General features: G+C 37.9%; 2 protein-coding genes across 5 annotated transcripts in view; one reads left to right on the top strand and one right to left on the bottom strand.

The window, feature by feature from the left end:
* The window catches only part of bbof1a (basal body orientation factor 1a), a 105,909-nt gene that overhangs the window by 46,190 nt on the left and 40,012 nt on the right, over window positions 1–19,707 (top strand). The window lies entirely within an intron of this gene.
* On the bottom strand, window positions 243–17,145 carry LOC137038206 (uncharacterized). Of its 3 annotated transcripts, none has more exons than XM_067412667.1 (12): window positions 17,037–17,145; window positions 16,375–16,492; window positions 16,139–16,216; window positions 13,551–13,679; window positions 11,642–11,773; window positions 11,474–11,551; window positions 7,894–7,992; window positions 4,602–6,573; window positions 4,387–4,476; window positions 2,271–2,360; window positions 2,112–2,159; window positions 243–602 (listed from the first exon to the last, which is right to left on the bottom strand). In XM_067412667.1, the coding sequence occupies exons 1-12, from the start codon at window positions 17,114–17,116 to the stop codon at window positions 376–378; spliced, it is 3,141 nt and encodes a 1,046-aa protein (XP_067268768.1). In that variant the 5' UTR covers window positions 17,117–17,145; the 3' UTR covers window positions 243–375. The 3 variants fall into 3 exon arrangements, with proteins under 3 accessions (XP_067268768.1, XP_067268766.1, XP_067268767.1); XM_067412665.1 differs by having other exon boundaries at window positions 2,112–2,162; window positions 17,037–17,143; XM_067412666.1 differs by having other exon boundaries at window positions 2,112–2,162; window positions 13,551–13,676; window positions 17,037–17,143.

Raw genomic sequence — 19,707 nt, 5'->3', positions numbered from 1 at the left:
TGTGATGTAATGTTTTGATATGCTAATTAATGACATCACTGTGTGTGTTTAAAAGGTTACCAATGGGGACCTCACCTCAAAATTCTTAAACCAGCATCTTCAGACACAGGTCAGCAGGTGCTCCCTGCTACCTCTAAACACAACTGTATTGCGAAAACATTCAAATTCAAATAAATTATTCTTTGGCAGAAGTAGTTCTGACAACTTTATTTGTGAAAGTGGTGAAGAAAGTGGTGAAGAAAGTGTGTGAAGAAAGGGTTGAAGAAAGTGTTGAAGAAAGTGTTGAAGAAATGTAACAATTACTTTAAGTAAACATTCATTTAAATTCAGCTTACAATGCCTGAATTTAAACAAGGACTGCAAACTTCTATTACATTATTTTCTTTTCTCACTCTCCCTCTTGAGGGCTGTTATACGATTCTTTATGTAAAATTTCACGGCTTCCCATGTTCTGTTCTGGAGCAATACCGGAGCTGACCTGATGCAGTCTTCACACTGCCTCTTGCCTGGTACCCTGCCAGACGTAATGCAGTCAAGAAGTTTGTTCTCCACAGCCTTCACCTCACCTTCGCTCCATGCTCTTTTTCGGCCTTTTGACACACCTAAAAATGTAAAATGATATTACCTAAACTTTCAAAAAAGACAATCTTTCGACTCACTTTAAAAAGCTGAGTGCAGAGTACACAACAGAGGTAAAAGCTTTCCTGTCCACCCAAACAGTAGAGCATGGCACTAGCAACGCCAAAGGTCATGTGTTCGATTCCCAGGGAATGCAAGAACTGACAAAATGTAAAATATGTACCTTGAATGCAATGTCACTTTGGATAAAAGAGCCAGCCAAATTCATAAATTGTAACATAGGTAATTTACACTAGGACATCTGGATTCAATACAAATTAGAGTAACAGACCATTAATATTGTGACCTAGGATATTTGAATAACTAGTACATCTGTATTCAATGCAGCTGTTGGCTAGGTCGCAGAGTCATGTGATTGCAGATGCAGAATACATGGCCTGTGCATATGTCACTTTCAGGCTGTGTTTCTCGGATAACGCTTGTCTGACGCAGGCCGGGCTCGGACAGACAAATGCGGCCCGATCCACACTAATCCTTTAATAGTAAGTGACAGCTCACCTCATCATGAACATTAATTACGTTGCCTGTCACTTCCAGGAGTGCAACCAATTAACGCAGTTCAGCACTGAAAGCCCTCGCGCTATACATTTACGGTTTTGCGTCAGATATTTTCTCCTTGACCACCAGCCTGGCGAAGATGAAGTCTCAAGTATGGATTTATTTCCAAAGAATGAATATTGATGAAGCTAAATGTAACGTGAAAAGTTAATAACATCCAAAGGAGTTTAGGGAAACTGTTTAGGGAAGACTGCTGCACATTCCACGTCCCCATCGCCAGGTAGGAATTCATACACAGGTAAATACGTTGTTTTAGTAGTAATAAACTATAGACTAACAATTATTTTTTTCCAGATGCTAAACAATGTGCCACTCCTGGAACTTCAGAGACGGTAAATCCGTTTACTTTAGCGAGTAAAGGGAAAATGATGACAGAGAGAATAGATGAGTGCCGCAGGGCTGTTATCAGATTTATAGTGAAAGGCTTACATCCTTTTTCCACTGTTGAATCACCATGGTTTAGGTAAGTGTTTAGGCACAATTACCTTTGTAATGCTGAATTATTGCTATTTTTTATATATTTTTTGTTGCAAGAATGGCTTAATTAATACTGTGATATGTACAGTACAGTACTTATTTGACATTGCCAACCTGTAAATTATTTTGAGAGCAATTAATAAACACAAAAAGGATTGTTTGAATAGCGTAACATGCCTTTTTCCTTTACCACTATTTGTTTAACTACTTTCAAAAATTACGCATAAACATTTTCTTAAAAATACAAACTTGTATGTGCATGTTGCTCACACATTACTGTAGCCCTGTTTGTGCTGAATAGTATAATCAGACTTTAGCCATTAATATGCTTTAAAGCAACTGAAAAAGGGGTCCAGAGGGTTAATGCAGTAAATGTAAAGTTGCAATAACTGTAACTAGTTAAGTCAGTTCTTAGCATTGCAGTCTGGACTCTTTACCTGGCTTTGAAGGCTCTTTCTCTGCTGACATGTGGCCAGGTGAAAGTTCTTCTGGAAGATAAAGCAAATAAACACTTCAATATTTTGGTGCACTGTAAGTAAAAACATCAATAATGATGACCATTCAAGGTCATTCTCAGATCACGGGTTTGACTTTACCTGTAGATTTTGAAGTGCTGCTTACTTGATGTCGCTTCTTTAGCTGAGGCTCACTTTCCCTCAAAGACTTACTGCCAACCAAAGATTCCTCTGAAGGACATAAAATAACATACTTTAATTGTAAACCATAACCAAAAGCAAGCAATTAAAAAAATACTAATGAAATACAGGTTGTACTAGGAAAGACAAGGCCAGGCCAATCTATTTACATTACATATAATTTATATAAACGGTCAAGGGCAGAGATAGCAATGGCCATGGCCTGAACTGGGTGGCATATTGACCTGGTCAGAGAAAGACAACTGGTCAGTCAGTCATGACACCCAGGTTTCTTGCAACTGATTTGGATTCAGGATGTCATTCTGGGAGAGGGATTCCGAGACCTGTTTGAAAACTGCTCTTTACATAGCCTCAGATGAAATCAGCCAATATTTTCTCAACTCAGCAAGTTACCCAAGCCTGTTTGAATGTGGTATGAAAAGTTCCAGAAGCCAGTGAAATGTGTGATTGCTGACACAATGGTAAAAGTTATGGCCTGAACAAGGTTTAGTAAGAATGGGGTCCAGCAGACATGCAGTAGGATGGCCACAAGTCAGTAAGCGAATGGTGGAAGTGATGCAGAGTTGATGGAGAAGAGAAGACAGGTTGTTTACAAGTGGCTCAAAGAATTGGTTACTAGAATTCTGACATTTTCTCTCAGCAGCTCTGAGATCAGTATGCATGTTTGGTGGATAGAGGTCACAGCCTGTCTCTCATTGACCTTCAGTGAGGAAAATCTGTCGATGTAGAGTTGAGGCAACCAATGAGAAATGGGTGGGAGACAGGTTGCAGTAGAAATAAACCAGTAGTGGTGTAACAAAGAATGACATTAACTTAATGAAATAGTGGTCAGAGAAGTGCAGAGGCGTGACCGGTTGTCAGAGACATGCAGAAGTGTCACTAGGGTTGGGCGGTATATCGAGTTTGTACAATATATCGATGTTTCTAGAAACGATACGGAATAAGGCAATAGAGTTTATAACGATATACAGTAGATTGATACGAACGCATCTGAAAAACAGTGGCGCAAGCAGAATGAACTGATGGAGGCAAAGTGCATGATAAAACTTGTCCTAAACATGAAACAAGCTCTACATTAAGGGTGTCAAAATAACTGGTAAGATATAGTTAACATGTATAGAGCAGCGTGACCTTTAGACGACCTAAAGATGACCTTTAGTCCGAGATAACGTTAAGATAAATACTCGCACTGTTTAATGCATTTGAAATGTGATGCTTTCCTCAGTGCATAACTTACATTTCACAGGTATATTCTCCATCTGTAAATGTTAGAAAGTCATGCAAATGTCTATTTTGCTGTCAGGAGAGGACGAGCCTTTGTGATCTCCGCAAAAATTCAGGCTTCCTTTAATGAGCGCTGTCACATGCACACGCGACAAACAGGTAGCCTATTTATATTTCTAAAATATTTTTTGTTGGATAATAAATGTGCCATATGTGGAATTTTTAACCTAAAAGTATGTATATTTTTTTATAAAAGTGACCATTATAATGGGGTAATCAAATAAAAGCTAATATGCTTTTGTTTTTACTTTTAGTTCAGTGAATTATTAATTTTATTTTTAGATTGTAATGTTACAATGTGATTGTGATTTTAACCCACTTTTTGCACCCAATATATTGCATAGTCAACATTACATTCACTGTATTTGTTTATAGCCTTCAATATCAACATTGTTTTTAGGAAATCACTGGGCAGGATGTGAACTAAAATTATTATAGTAAATAGATTTTTTTTATCCAAATAGAAAACCATAGAAAATACCGGGATATATACCGTGTATCACCATTCAACCCAAAAAATAAAATACGATTTTTTTTTTGCCATATCGCCCAGCCCTAGGTGTGACCAGTAGGCATTCTGTGGCACAGTCTGGGTGAGAATAAGATCAAGTTCCTTACCTGCTTTGTAAGTCAGAGGGCTGCAAACCTGTTTTATCAGGGACAGCCATACAGATTTGTATAATACAAATAACAATAAGTTTTTATTGTTCTTTATCCCCCATCTTAATTCTTTATCCCCCAGGAATTCACATTAGATCACAGCTGACCATACCTCTAGATGCTGAAGAGGATCGCTTTCCTGGTGGCATCTCACTCTCTTCATCCTCACTTTCAGATTCATCACTACATGCACTTACTTTCTCTGCAGAAAAGTGTGTAGAAAACCATTTGTTTCCATGCACCATATAGAGTTAATTGTAACTGAACTAAATGGTGTCAATATATAATATATATAAGACCTAACATTTTTATGCCATGTGTTCTTACCATAAGGCTCAAGGTGAATTTCGTCAAGGTTTTTTCCCTTGAATTCGGCTACTCTTCCCTGTTCAAGGGCCATCAGCACCTTGCTGATTTTGGCTAGCTGCAACGTTCCTTCGGGCAACCGATAAAATTTTCGATGGACTCGTATATCGTGTCCGAGAAAATCTGCTAGCTGGTCCATCTCGGTATCCGTTAGATTCAGCACTTTAGATAAGGTTGCGATGTGTTTCCGCAGCTTTGTGGAAGATAAATTCTTTGGATGTTTGGCTCCACACTGGTGGGCAACCTTCCTGATACATTCTGTGCCATGATAGAATGAGGCCTCAGTCATGGGCTTTGCGAAAAAAAAAACATTTTCGTCCACTACACCACATTTTTGACGGTTGCTTACAAGTAGCTCCATGGACTCCAGCATACTTGGGGTCAGGAGTACTGGCACCTTTCTGTCTCGCTTGCCTCGAATTTCAATGCGCTGGAAGTGCTGACAGAGCTTCTGCTCAACTTCAGATAAAGCATCAGCGACATCAGAATGTAAGACAGATGTGTTTCGGAGAAGATATGAATTCAGCCTCATTTTCGAAACTTCTCCTGCTCTCCTGCGATTAAACAGAATTACTTCACACAGAGTTATTTGGGCAAGATTTGACCAGTTCTTCTGACTTTTCTCAAGTTTGAGCTTTTCTTGGTACAGTTTAGTTTGATTGCTGAGATGCATGTGCATTTTCTTAACATCCTCAGTAAAAGGGAGAAGTTCTGGAGAGTTCCATTTTGCTTCATTAAGAGTCTTCAAGGCTGAGGCTGACACACATTCGTTCCATTTTGTGGCATACATTTGCTTAAAAATCTTCGCATTTTTGACATCATTTTCCTCTCCTGCAATCATTGCTTCACATTCAGCAATATCAGACATTTTCTTTAGGTTGTGGCCCAGTTTCAATGCCAATGATGGAACAGTGAAGACCTCATCTTCATCTCTGAATCCTGCGGTATATTTAACAGCCGTGATACAGTGATAGAAGTTAGAGGGTGTGAAAAAGTCTTTAATACTCTGCAGATTTCCGAGTTTCCTAGCACACACCAACATCCTTCCAGCCTCACGCATTTTAGTTCTGATGTATTCGTGCTTGGTTTTGTCGCTCCCCATTTTGTTGCACAAGTGTTCTCCAAATTTGATGATACATGCATCACTTTTAACCGCTTGTGTTACTTCATCTTGCTTCATGTCACTGATCAGTTTCCATAATTTTTTTGTTACTCCTTCAGGAACAGGCTGTGCATAAGCACAAAGGGATTGAACTCTGGATCTACCTTGTTTTGTGACCTGGCACTTCTTGGCCAGGTTGCACCTTTGCATATGCCTCCAAAGTGCTTTTCGTCTGAATAGCCCTTGGCAGTTCAAACAGTGCATGTAGTCCTTAACATTCACATGTTTAACAGTGGATTGCCGTGGCACCAAAACTCCTTTACCAGCTTTAAGAACAGTGTTGTTGTGTACGCGGTTACCTTTATTCCTCAAAAGATCCAGATGAATCCTCCTTTCTTTAGAACCCTTTGGAAAAGAAAGAGCCTTTGCTACCTCCACCTCATTTTTATGAACTTGAGCCAAGTGTCTTGCCATTTTGCAGAAAGGTTTGGAGCAGAAAAAGCAATACTGCTTTTTGTTGAACATTCTTTGGCCTTTTGCAGTCTTTTTTAGTTTCATCACTGAAATCTCTTGACCACAGTCATTGTCTGAATGAGTCATTGTCTCCTTAACTTCAAGTGGGGAATATTCCTTGTCTGCATTTACGGATGATGAGGAAGTCTCAACATTACTATCCAATGTTACATTGGGAGATCCGGGACTGGACAAAGGCTGTGGAAGGCTCTCTTCAGATTCATCTGAACAGCTCTCAGATTCAGGCACATAATCATCTTCGCTGTTGCTAATTTGGTCATCTGAAGTGGAACTGATGCTCAAGGATTTTTTGTTAAGCTGTAAATAAAATAAAAAAAACAGCTTTAGATAAAAAACAATCAAAGGGGATATCTATATGCCGGTTTCAATAGGAGTTTAGAGTATAATTAAGATTCAAATAAAATAAGCCTATAAACATGTTTTCCTACTAAATTGTAAAAATATATTTATTCATACATAAACACTAATTATTGGACTAAAAACCTCAGCACGCAATGACCCGTACGCAAGCAGTGCAGAAGCAGCTCATGCCCATTGTGCTTTCACACTGGCAGCATTTGCGACGCACAGCTGAACAGTGGCGCGTGTACTGCAAATACAGAAGAGTCACATCCATTCTCTCACCTCCTCCGACCGCTGTCTGCCACGTGCTTTATGATGGGCACTATGTCGATGCGACTGTGTTCCCCTGTGCCTCAAACTTATAACATGCTGTATAGTAGGTAGTTTACATGATAAATGTAGTCTAAATATTATACAAATCTAGTTTTAATTGTTTAAACAAGACTTTTGAAGTTTGGGCAAAGACTCCTGTGTTTTTCTGCATTTTATTTCTTTCACAGCGCTGAATGTCATTGTGAAACACCTCACTAACACGATTTTATGGTGAAATACATTTTTTAGGTAAAATTTGATTTTGTGTCTTTAATTCAGCATGAATTCCCTCAGGGGTCACTACACTCCCTCTGCATGTGTAACTGCACGTCGACATGGACAAGGACGCAGAAGTATAAATGAAAATTGAAGCGTAGCCCACGCCGTAGAGGCTACGAAGCAGGTCCAATGGTTGCGATTAACATTTAAATTGCGAACCTATTATTTATTTTCTAAAAAAAAACTTTGTGCTTAACTTGTGTCATAATATTCACGTAAAACAGCATTCACGTACAAAAAAAGCTAGACCACTAGCGGTGCTATCCATGTTAGCTGAATATTTTATAATATATATTTAGTAAGCAGGATTTGATGGCCGCATTTGTATTAAAGGGATATTTCTCCTTGAAATGAAAGCCATATTTTACTTACCCTCAAGTTGCTCTTCTTTGTTCTGCTGAACACAAAAGATGATATTTTGAAGAATGTTTGTAACAAGGCAGACAGAGCAACCAAAAACACTATGGTGGTCAATGGGGATCTGCTTGATTACAAACATTTTCAAAAATATAATTTTTTTTGTGTTCAGTAGGACAAAGAAACTCATACAGGTTTGGAAAAACTTGAAGGTGAGTAAATGACAGGATTTTCATTTTTGGGTGAACTATCCCTTTAACAAACAACCTCAGCAGTACAACTGATGCTGTAGGCTAAATGGTCAGCACACACGAGTGAGAAACTTACTCCTACAGTCCTCTTTAGCTCTGGGATATCACAGGCTCTTGGTGATACAGAAGAACTGGGCAAATCAAGAATTACTGTATCCACATCACTGTCCTTGTCCTGGCAAAAGAGATAAATATAAATCAAATACACATTATACATACAGATAAACTGCAGCTGAGACTGCAAACCGTGATCATACATGACAATTTGTGTAAAGGCGGCTCCTGCTAGCCAGTTGAACACCTACAGTCGCTCAGTCATCACCTTTCATATTGTGCACACTAGGGATGTCACGGTACCAAAATGCAGGTGCATTTGAAATGTTAACTCATCATCTTGTAATGAATGTAATTTCAGTTCTACTTTCTGAGTATGAATTATCATATGCAGTAAAAGACAACAATACTCAATACGCAAAATGTGCGTGGCGTGCAACCTATTGGAAAGCACGGATGAGTAGCCTAATTAGTTAGGTTAGTAAAATAACGAAATTATAGTTTAAGTAGAAAATAATATTATGTAAAGAGATAGTAATAAGAAGTGCTGAAAAGTTTTTTTTTTAAATCAGAATCGAACAGCCCTAAGCACAGTAAAGTTTGCTTGTGCATTCGCAGCCTTTTTGTGCCATTGTAAGTTTTAATATTTCTATAATATCCTATATATGTAAATATCCTATATTTAGTCTGTGTATATCTGATTTATCTCATATAGGATGTTTTTGGCGAGCTAATTAACGATTAGTAAAGCGCTTCATTGTACCGTCTTTATAGCTTCAGCACACGCAGTTCAAACAGAAATGCACATCATTAATAACTACTGGAGTGTAGGATTGTCATATACTTAACACTGTAATGAGAACATTTTGTAATAAAATGTGAATTCTCTGGGTTTAGTTGTTGTGTTTCAGCGCGCTGTTGTGGGAAGAGCGCGTCCACAGCGCATTCTGACCAGCACAGTCAAGTCCGCTTGCGCCTCAATATAAGCATATGCAAGTTGTTATATTAGTTCATTATGTAGTATAAACTTCTGATTAATCTCATATAGGAGATTCACTTATAGGAGAAGTGCTTCATTGTACTGCGGTGACCTTCAGTTTCAGCACACGCTCTCAGGGAAGAGCATCCACAGGAGTTATAGGCCTTCACCTGTGAGTGAATTTGTGCAAATATAAGTTGTAATATATTTATTTTTGTATAAATAGCAGATTGTTCTCATATATGATGCGTTTGGTTGTTAATTAACCTTATAAGTGCTTCAGTTTACGGTTGTTTATTCTCTTCAGTGTACACAAACAGCAATGCTATCGATAGACTAATATTAAAGATGTTTTTTTTTTTTAAACACAGAAGCATTATTTTTAATAACTAGCACTTTTATTGTTCTTTTATTTTTCCATTAACAATATGGTTTGATTAAATATCAATTTGGTCATTGGTTGGGTTAGTAAAATAACTAAATTATTATTTTTTTTTAATAGAAAATATCTATGTAAAGAGATAAAATAAGAAAGTGCTTAAAATTGCACAACTCTTCTTAAGCGAAAGAAGCTTTTCCCCTCACGTGCAACCTATAGAAAGCACGGAGTCATTAGTACCTGCGTGAAATTGGCCCCCCACCCAACGCAAAACTTCGGCAAAATAGTCTCAATCGTTTGTGCTGGTTTGTGCCGTAAAAATTTTCGTTTGTGCTGCTTTGGTTTTTAAGATATTAAAAGAACATTTATAGGTCATTCTGAGGTCACTCAGCCCCCCCACAAGCTCCAAATTCACCCCAAATAGTCTCAATGGTTTGTGCTTTGTTTGTGTTGGTTTGTGCCGGTAAAATTTTCGTTTGTGCTGCTTCCGTTTTTTAGATATTAAAAAAATATTAAGGTTGTCATTCTGAGGTCACTCAGCCCCCCGACCTGCTCCAAATTCACCCCAAATAGTCTCAATCGTTTGTGCTCCGTTGGTGCTGGTTTGTGCTGGTAATATTTTCGTTTGTGCTGCTTCCGTTTTTTATAATATAAGATTTTGAATTAAGCTCCAAATTCACCCAAAATAATCTTGTTTGTTTGGGCTTCGTTTGTGCTGGTTTGTGCCATTAAACATTTTGTTTGTGCTGCTTCAATTGTTTAAATATTGAAATAGCTAATATTTATTGGTCATTCTGAGTAGAGCCCTGCATTTATGCCCAAGCCCGACGTGCCCCGACTTTTTCATGCCCCCATGGTCTTACCTAAAACTTCCAGGCTTCTCCTTCGTTTGATATTTATTGTATTAATTATAAGGAACAATGAGATGTGCTGCGCTGGTGGAAACAACATGAGACCCTGATAGCTTACGCGACTGTCAAGACTTGACAAAAATAAAATGCATGAATCTTTTCCTTTCGTTGATGTAAACTCCTCCAAAATGCCTTTTACTGTGGTGGTAGCCAAATATTATAGTCTGCTAAATTAACTAACATTGTGATGCTTGAAGTGTTCTATGGATTTTATCGGCAAGACCAGTCAAGAGTTGATTTGAGAGGCTTGATTAAACATGCGTTTAACTCACTGTCGGCCGCTGTCCGCTTGGTCGTCACTTAAAAAAATTAAAACTTTAATTTAACAAACAAAAAAATGCTCTAAACATTTTTCTAAATTAACTTAATAAAGAAATGAAACGAAATATAACAACGTTGACATTAAAAACAAAACTGAACTATTTTAATGGCTGCAACAATGTAAAAAAGAAAAACGGGCTCAAGTCGGACTCGAGAATTTCGATAAGCTGTCGGACACGGTCACTCAGCCGGTATTTATTTATTTTTTTGTTGTTGTTGTGCTGCTTCCGTTTTTAAAATAGCCTACATTATAGGCCTACGAATTATAGAGGATGACAAGCTTTCTTATTAGAAGAATCAGAAATCATAGGCTATAATATTTAAAGTCTTTAAGATAGGTTAGATCTTTTGGTTATAAAATAAATAAAAATTAATACAATTTTCCTCAATGTTGTTTTAGATCACAAAGCTAAAAGGAGCGTTCCAGGGCCACCCACACATTCGAAACAAATAATAGGCTGGCTAGGCCTAAAAGCATATTTAAAAATAAAAAATAAAACCCAACAACAAACCATTTCTTATTTGTCTTGTTTTTTTAAGCAGAAAACCATAGAATTTTTTTTTTATTATTTTTTAATTTATTTATTTTTATTTATTTATTTAGTGGTTTTGTTTAATTAATTGAATGAATGAGAATTGAGATGCTGCACAACTTGCCATTTCTGACACGCGCTTGCCACTAAAAAGGAGGAAAACAGAGTTTGTTCAAACAGAGAGTAGGCCTAGGCGTTATTTTAAATAACATATCCGCTGCTCTTACTATTTCTGCTAAATGTTTAGGCTAGCCCATATGCTCTTAATCCTATGTGATTCCGCTGGTGAATTCATCGTCTGTAATTCAGTAAATGAATAATTTAAAAACGGAAGTTTATAAAAAAGAAGTGTGAAAAATAAGCCATAATCTAGGCTACAACACTAGCTTCTTTTCGCTTTCAAGATGATTTCTCTCTCTCTGTCAAGAAATAATTAGCAAGAAAACATCTATGAAGACATTAAAAAAATGAATACTTACCACTGATTTCTTTGTAGACAGTGACTGTTTGGTAACATCTAAAGGCATGGAACTGTCCATATTGGCCTTTGAATCCTCCTGTTCAAGTTAACAGAAATAGTCGTCATAAACTTGTCATAAATTCTTGCTATATCTTTGACTTTTTTAAACACACACACACAAATTTACCACAGATCGTTCTCTGCACATCAGCTGTAAGGCAAGGATGTCCTGCTTAAGGGGAGATGAAACCTGATCATCTGGGGTCTGGTGGGGCATGATGGGGCCAACACTTGGTGTTTCTTTTGGACTTTCCTTAGCCTGAAATAAGTTAATTTATTGCAAAACTGTAGTCATACATAGTGCATGTAATATTTTATATGAACAGTTAATTTTCTGTCTTGGCAAATGTGTAGGCCAGAGTATGTGAGCGGAGTGGAGCGGCGGCAATTTCCCCTCCACGCTCTATGCTTTCAAGACTCACTCCGCTCCAGCTCCGCTCCGGGTTCACCATCTCCCCTCTCCGCACTCCACTCCTCGCTCACTGATATCAGAAACACCGCTCCATCTTTGCTCCGAGGAAATTTGCGGCTAACTGCTAAAGTGCTGAAATATCACTATAAAGTTTGGTTTATAACCTGCATTAACTGAATAAAATTATAAAAAATAAACAATAGGAGATAAAGAGCCTATTTCAGCGTGGTTATTGGAACATTTGTGTGCATTTCCCCTATGCCAAACCTAATGGCTTTATCAGCATTAAAAGTTAAATATCATTGATGCTTTTTTCAGTGCAAATGTTGTTTGGAAGATGAACGTTTTCATCAGTTATTTTATCTACGGATCAATACAGATTTCTGCTCATTCAAAATCATATAATAGAATATAACTACAGTATACTGATAACTGTAAGCAGGTAAGCACTACAAGATGTTTTTGAATGCATTAGAGAAAACGACAAAATTACTTATTCACAAAATTACGTGTGTGAATAAGTGCTACCTGTTTAAAATGTGCTTGCACCCGATCATATTCAGTAGAAGGTAAAAAATAAATCCCTTAAACTTTCCCATCCCGCTCATGCCCATCGCCGTGATCATCTGTATCCAGCTGGTTGTTTACCGTGAGTTCTGAACACTGCACCATGTGCTTATTTAAATCTTTTCATTTCCACACATATTAGGCTACATATTCCTCATGTCTGTGAGGCAAGCCTGCCGAGTTTCAGTTTATTTGAGACGCGCTTCAGTTCATGAGCAATGAAAGCGATGGCTTCCGCGACCTAGTCTACTTATTTATTTCTTATTTATTAAATACATGCAATTAACCGAAGAAACCTTTATTAAAATTAAGAGACAATTTGTACAAAACGAAAGAGAGGCTTTTTACAAAACAAAACTTAATATTAAACTAAATATAACCACCAAAATCATTTCTGACCCACTCGCATCTTTGCACTTATAGCCTATCATAATCAGATGAAATCTAAAAATAATATTATAATATTTAAACATAAATATGAAGAGAAAAAAAACATTATATATACATATATAATTATATGTATATAATTAAGTATATAATTAAAGTCTTACATATAGTAAGCTACAGATTTATGTCATGTCTGAGCTGGATTTGAACGAACATTATTTTACCGGCGGGTTCATGAGCGCCCGCCTGCGGATTATTGAGCTGATCACACCGACTCCGCTCCGCTAATTAGTCATTACAGGCTCGTTCTCGATACTTACAGTGAATGTATCCGGCAGGGCCGGTCTCTCGGGTGAATGGGCTCGGGTAGGGTTAGGCTTTATTTTTTTGAGCCGATCTACGCTCTAGTTCTGGCGAAAAATGTAGTGCTATGCCGGCCCGTTGTCATAAATTGTTCTGGTGATGGAGCGGTAGTGGAGCGCTCTCGGAGCGAGTAAAAACCACAACGCTCCGACTTAAAAATAAAAATTCGCTCCTCACTCCATTCAAAATCTCGCCGCTCCGCTCCCACTCCACTCCGCTAACATACTCTGGTGTAGGCAATGTTTTTGTTTCTAGATTTCTATTCATTTCTAAGAGACATGCATGAAATTTCAACAAAAAAAATTACCTTCTGTCTAGCTGAATGTCTCTTGGAGCATTCATCATGATGCTTTCTCAGTCTTGTGATGCGATGCTCAAACCTGTCTTTGGTCTCCTTGCTGATCCTTTTGTTGGGTTTATTTGGTCTTGGGATCTGCTAGATTACAAACATTTTCAAAAATATAATCTTTTGTGTTCAGTAGAACAAAGAAACTCATACAGTTTTGGAAAAACTTGAGGGTGAGTAAATGACAGGATTTTTATTTTTGGGTGAACTATCCCTTTAACAAACAACCTCAGCAATACAACTGATGCTCATATGACGAGTGAAGCACAACGCTTTATCTACAAAATAAATAATAGGTTCGTAATGAAATGTTACCTCACAGCCACGGAAACATAACATTCATGCCGAACGAGAGAGGCAGACTTTTCTTGAGACGTTAATTAAGATTTGGGAAAATAAATAAGAGTCTACTTTAAAGCCTATTTAAAATGCAAAGCTTAAAGGTCCCATTTTTCCAGTGTTTTTGAAGCTTTGATTATGTTTACAGTGTGCAATATAACATGAGTTCATGTTTCGCGTGTAAAAAAAAATAAAAAAAATAGTATTTTTCACACAAATTACTTATCTGTATACCACTGTTTTCACCGTCCTAAAACGGCCTGATGATTTCCTTGTTCTATGAAGTCCCTCCTTCAGAAACACGTAAGGAGTTCTGATTGGGCCAGCGCTTCCCGTGTTGTGATTTGACAGCAGTTTAGCGCACGTTGCCTGGAAAGGTCCCGCCTCTTACCATAACGGGCGATGCAAGCGCTGAATGTTACTGTAAACATGTCTATTACCGTATCAATTTGAGCCGGAATCAGACCCGGAGAATATCGAAGAGGATTGATTACAACCTGCTCAAGAAAGACTTTTGCAGGATGTTTCACAATGGTAAGCTGTTTATTTAGTAGTGGTCATACTTTTATGTTTGGCTGTAACAAATTGTAATGTTAAATTTTACAAACTGTTATAAAAGCTTGTGGTATATGGTTTTGTCCGTATGTAGAATTAACAATGGTGTTGAATTTTTCAAAAGTGTATTGTTTATTCCTACCTTAGTTACGCTTGAGCACAAGTTTTGATTAGTAATATGTTTTATAGGTGTACATGTGGTAACTGTGACAAAATGAAGCTGTCCTCAGCAGAATGTGCTGCACATAGCTTTAAATTTGGATTATAATTTTTGGGAACAGAGTTAAACATAAATTGTACCCATTGATCTCTAAGTACAGCGTCCCTGGGAAGGCCAAACAAAGGTGATTTGACTCCGGGATGAAAATAACAGTATCTCAACAACATGGCAAAAACGCACTCTACAAACGCAACACGCCCCCCTTTTTTGCATATTCTTGTGGGCGGAGGTTAGTCAACAAACTGTTCTATTGACGTAATTAAAGCAGGAAGTGCAGGGCTGTAGTCCAAACCGGCCGTTCGCTGTCGGCTTTGAAAGGGAACTTCTGTTAAATAAAATATCTCGCTTGGCATTGAACTTTGAGCTTTATAATTTTACAGGTATTCTTTATGCTCTAACAGCAACATTACACACTGACTAAAGTTTGAAAAATGGGATCACGAAGGACAGGACCTTTAAATTTGGCTCACCTCACAAAGTCTACCTCTCTCATTCTGCATGAATGTTATGTTTTTGTGGCTGCGAGATAACATTTAATTGCGATCCCATTATTTATTTTGTAAATAAAGTGTTGTGCTTCACTCGTGCCATATGCGCTTCCGGTGCTAGGCTACCCTCAGACACCATGGTGTGGTTGTCACGTTAACCGGCACAGAACTAGACCACCGCGGCGGTAAAAAAAAAAAAAAATTGCCATCGTCACAGCCCTAACAGTCACTCAGTCATCACCAGGCCCACACGGAATCTGTGCGCGCAGAATTCCACAGAAAACTCCGCAGATTGTAGTGTCCATCATTTGAGAAGCTTACACAATCACGTGCCTGATTGTGAGGGTTGTAGGCTGCGTTTATTGATGTGATTTTTTTTTTAGTGAGAGAATGATATTTTAAAATGTCTAAAATAAAATTGACCACAGAGGTGTTAAGGAAACGTCACCTGACTACAAAAAGTACTTATTAATAGCTATTAAAAATACTTAATTTATTTACTTCAGTAGGTATTTATTTATTTTGCTTTATTGTTGAATGATATGAAGTTGTTTATTTAATTATTTGTCTACAATACAATTGATAAATCTATATTTTCTCTTTATTTTAGTGGATGTAGCCTGCAATAAGAGAGATCAAGCTTTGTTTAAAAAAAATCTATTTGGCTTTGTATTGTAAACCTTAAATAAAAGCTAAGAAATGAATATTTTATTTGTAATGTTTTCAGTCCCAATATTTTTAGATCTTTTTAACGCATTTAAAACCATTCCACATAATTCCGTAGATTTTTCAAAAAATTCTGCGCAGAAATCACACAAAAATTCCGCAGATTCCATGTGGCCCTGCTCACCTTTTACACTGTAGCTCCACATGGGATTTCTCTCTCTCTGCCAAGAAATAATTAGCAAGAAAACATCTATGAAGACATTAAAAAAATGAATACTTACCACTGATTTCTTTGTAGACAGTGACTGTTTGGTAACATCTAAAGGCATGGAACTGTCCATATTGGCCTTTGAATCCTCCTGTTCAAGTTAACAGAAATAGTCTGTCGTCATAAATTCTTGCTATATCTTTGACTTTTTTTATATTTATTTTTATAAACACTACATTATACAGACTAATGAGTACAATGATTTAGGCTACTTCAATTTCCATGCATGAAATTTCAACAAAAAATTACCTTCTGTCTAGCTGAATGTCTCTTGGAGCATTCATCATGATGCTTTCTCAGTCTTGTGATGCGATGCTCAACCCTGTCTTTGGTCTCCTTACTGATCCTTTTGTTGGGTTTATTTGTTCTGTTGGAAAGGCACAATGAACTCAATAACTGTACACATACAGTAAACAGTACACATACTTTTACACCGTGTCCTAACCGAAAGCGAGCGTTGTGGCAATGCATGTTTCTTCCACAAAGAATCAGCTCATGAACTCACCATTAGGCCACGGTATTAACTGTTACACGTGCGACATACACATAGAAGGCGATTTGTTATCGAATTAAGTAAAAAATAAGTACTCTGTCGACACTTAATTTTAATGTCTTATGGATCACGAATACGACGACTGAGGAAATAAACAATTCATGACCCCTTATTCCTATTACGCTCTGATTAAACTCAAGTTTAGGCCTGTGCTACAGAATCAAAGTTAATCAAAGCTTTCTTAATTTAAGAGACGCAAACTAACATGCTTGATTGTTAACCTTAGGCCTGCCTAAATTAACGTGAACTGTTACCTTAATTAGAAGCAACGCACTTAATCTGTTTAATAATTGACGATAAATTGCCAGATTTCAAAATTACAATGGCATTTATGTTGTAAAATAAACATTATTCTTACCTTATTTCGTCCATGATGTTTTTATTAGAATGAGACCTGTCGGAGAAGATGTCACTCGTGTCGTGTCGTGTCGTTGTCATCTCAAAATGGCTGTGAATGACTACCTCAGCATCTGCACTCCAATTAGTCTCTCCAGACAGGACCAAACTTTTTACAAACTAAAATGGCGGACGCTGCTGCGTGATGTTGATCTTAATAATTTCTAAATATCTGCCTTAGGTTAATTAAATTCATTATCTGCACAGTGATGATGATATCACTACTATTACTATTTATACATTTTGTGGGAATGCATGGTGTACTAAATAAAAAATAAAACAAAAATAATTTTCAGTTTTATAAACTACTAGATTTCATTATCTGTTATTCAGAACTAAGTCATGACATTTTTGCAAAAATATAAAATGAATTAATTAAAAATAACTAGTTTCACATGATGTATGTACATAAGTATTTTCTATAACAAAATGTAAAAATATTGTGTTTATAATTTTGTGAGGTTTTTATAATTTCATGGTTTATAGTTCTTGTGGAAGTCAATTAATTTGCATTGAGGACATGTAAATATGTCCTCATGAAATATTTTATAAATGTGACTCATTTTAGAGAAAATATGAGAGTACTAATCACAGAGACAGAAAGGGGGGAGGGGTTGGTTGCAATTGGGACTTGATATGTCAGGTGAACACACAGTTCTAGAAATTTCCATTGGGCTCATTAGGCCTTCAGAAAGGGGGGAGGGGTTGGTTGCAATGGGGACTTGATATGTCAGGTGAACACACAGTTCTAGAAATTTCCATTGGGCTCATTGGGCCATCTGACAGTCTGCTGTCAGCTGTGATTTGTATAGAACCTTACATGAGTAAGCTTATTATGTTTTATGTCTGATGCAGGCGATGAGATCCAGGCAGTCCAGCGATGATTATGTCAGAGATCATATTTGAATAAGGAATAAGACATTTTTTTAATTATATAGACAAACAAATGAACCCATTTTTCCCAGAGATGACATATGATGACATGGTATTTGTAAGGATATTAAACAATGAATGTAAATTGTGTGTGTGTGTGTGTTTGTGTATATATATATATATATATATATATATATATATATATATATATATATATATATATACACACATACATACATACATACATACGGTTACTGTTTTTTCATCTTTGTTAACGTTCGTTAATAAAAAAAAATACAGCGTTAACACTTTACTATAAGGTTTCATTTGTTAACATTGGTTAACTACATTAGTTAACATGAACTAATAATGAACCGCTCTTATAAAGCATTTATTTATCTTTGTTAATGTTCATTTTAACATTTACTAATGCATTATTAAAATCTTGTTAACATTAGTAAATGCACTGTGAACTAACATGAACAGCTGGATTTTTATTAACTAACGTTAACAAAGATGAACTAATGCTGAACAGAGGTGTTGTTCATGGTTAGTTCATGTTAACTAATGCATTAACTAATGTTAACAAGATTTGAATAAAGTATTAGTAAATATTGAAACTAATGTAGTTAACTAATGAACCTTATTGTAAAGTGTTACTATATATTCTAATATACATATGTGAACCCTCCAGTTCGAACTGCCCCGCTCCAAGCGGGACTCAAACCCTGGTCCACCGGCATGAGAGTTAGACACTCTAACAAGGAGGCTAAAGGCTGCAACCTCTAGCGTCAGTCACTCTTGAGATCAGAGGAGTGAAGATGGCCATCACCACACAAGAGCCATAAACGGCGGCCAAAAGGGCTACTGCCAGAGTGGACTCCGCCTCCCGTCTCCGGTCCAGAGTGGACACTGGTACTGCTGGGGTCTCCTGAAACCCCACCCAGCTTCCCTCTCCTGCCTCTGCCAATCTCCGTCCTTACAGCCTGTCTTCCACCAACGTCTGTCAGCCCCTCCGCTCACCTTCCATGAACCTTCAGAGTAGGGTGATCGCCGTGGGTCTGCCAGCCCGCAGCTACATCTGGGCTGGTGGATCCATGGTTTCCACCTCCGACCTCCACAACCAGGACTTCACCTCAACCCATCGAGCCTTTGACAATGATCTGGCTCTCACCTCCCTCTGCTCTGCCTTGGACCACCATCCACCAGTTCCGCCGGGCTCCCTCGCCCCTTCGATGTTGTCTTGATCTTGGTTGGGACTCCACTCATCTGGCTGGGCCTCCTCCCTCTGTCCCATGGGCTCCTTGCTCCCTCCTACTCCATCTCAGGGATCGGTCGGTCCGGCTCCACAGTGGCCCGCTGTGTACTGACCACAAGACCATAGGATGTCCCATTCATCATTTAAGCTTAAAGAAGGGTTCCTGTGAGCACCCCCTTTGTGGCTGCTATGCGTCCTCTATGCACAGTTCAGCTGAGCCCGCAAGTTTGCAAGCTACGCAGAGGACTTTTACCCAGCAGTCAAAGCCGCATTAGGTCATGAAAGTGCGGACTCAGATGAAGACCTTGAGGATTTAGGGTGCCATTTGGGACAGGGCCAATATCTGGCTCCTGCTCCTGGCTTCCCTCTGGCTCCTCCCTCAAGCCATTCCTCCTTGGACTGTTTTTCTATGTTTTGGACTGTGTGTGTTTTTCTTTTGTTTCCATGCCCTCCTCCAGAGCCCCCAAGGCTCACTGCTAAATCTGCCCTCCTCACCTGTTTC

Source organism: Pseudorasbora parva, chromosome 13, assembly GCF_024679245.1.
Source record: "Pseudorasbora parva isolate DD20220531a chromosome 13, ASM2467924v1, whole genome shotgun sequence".
Classification (NCBI taxonomy): Eukaryota; Metazoa; Chordata; class Actinopteri; order Cypriniformes; family Gobionidae; genus Pseudorasbora; species Pseudorasbora parva.
Note: the sequence above shows the minus strand (reverse complement) of the source record. Positions and strands in the feature narration are given on the sequence as shown.

Excerpts from the sequence above, each read along its gene's own strand:
- LOC137038206 (XM_067412665.1), bottom strand. The coding sequence starts at position 17,116 with ATGACAACGACACGACACGACACGAGTGACATCTTCTCCGACAGGTCT. Across the intron at positions 13,680-16,138 it reads TGTCTACAAAGAAATCAGTG|CAGATCCCAAGACCAAATAA; the intron begins GTAAGTATTCAT and ends TTTGTAATCTAG. Across the intron at positions 11,774-13,550 it reads GACATTCAGCTAGACAGAAG|GCTAAGGAAAGTCCAAAAGA; the intron begins GTAATTTTTTTT and ends AACTTATTTCAG.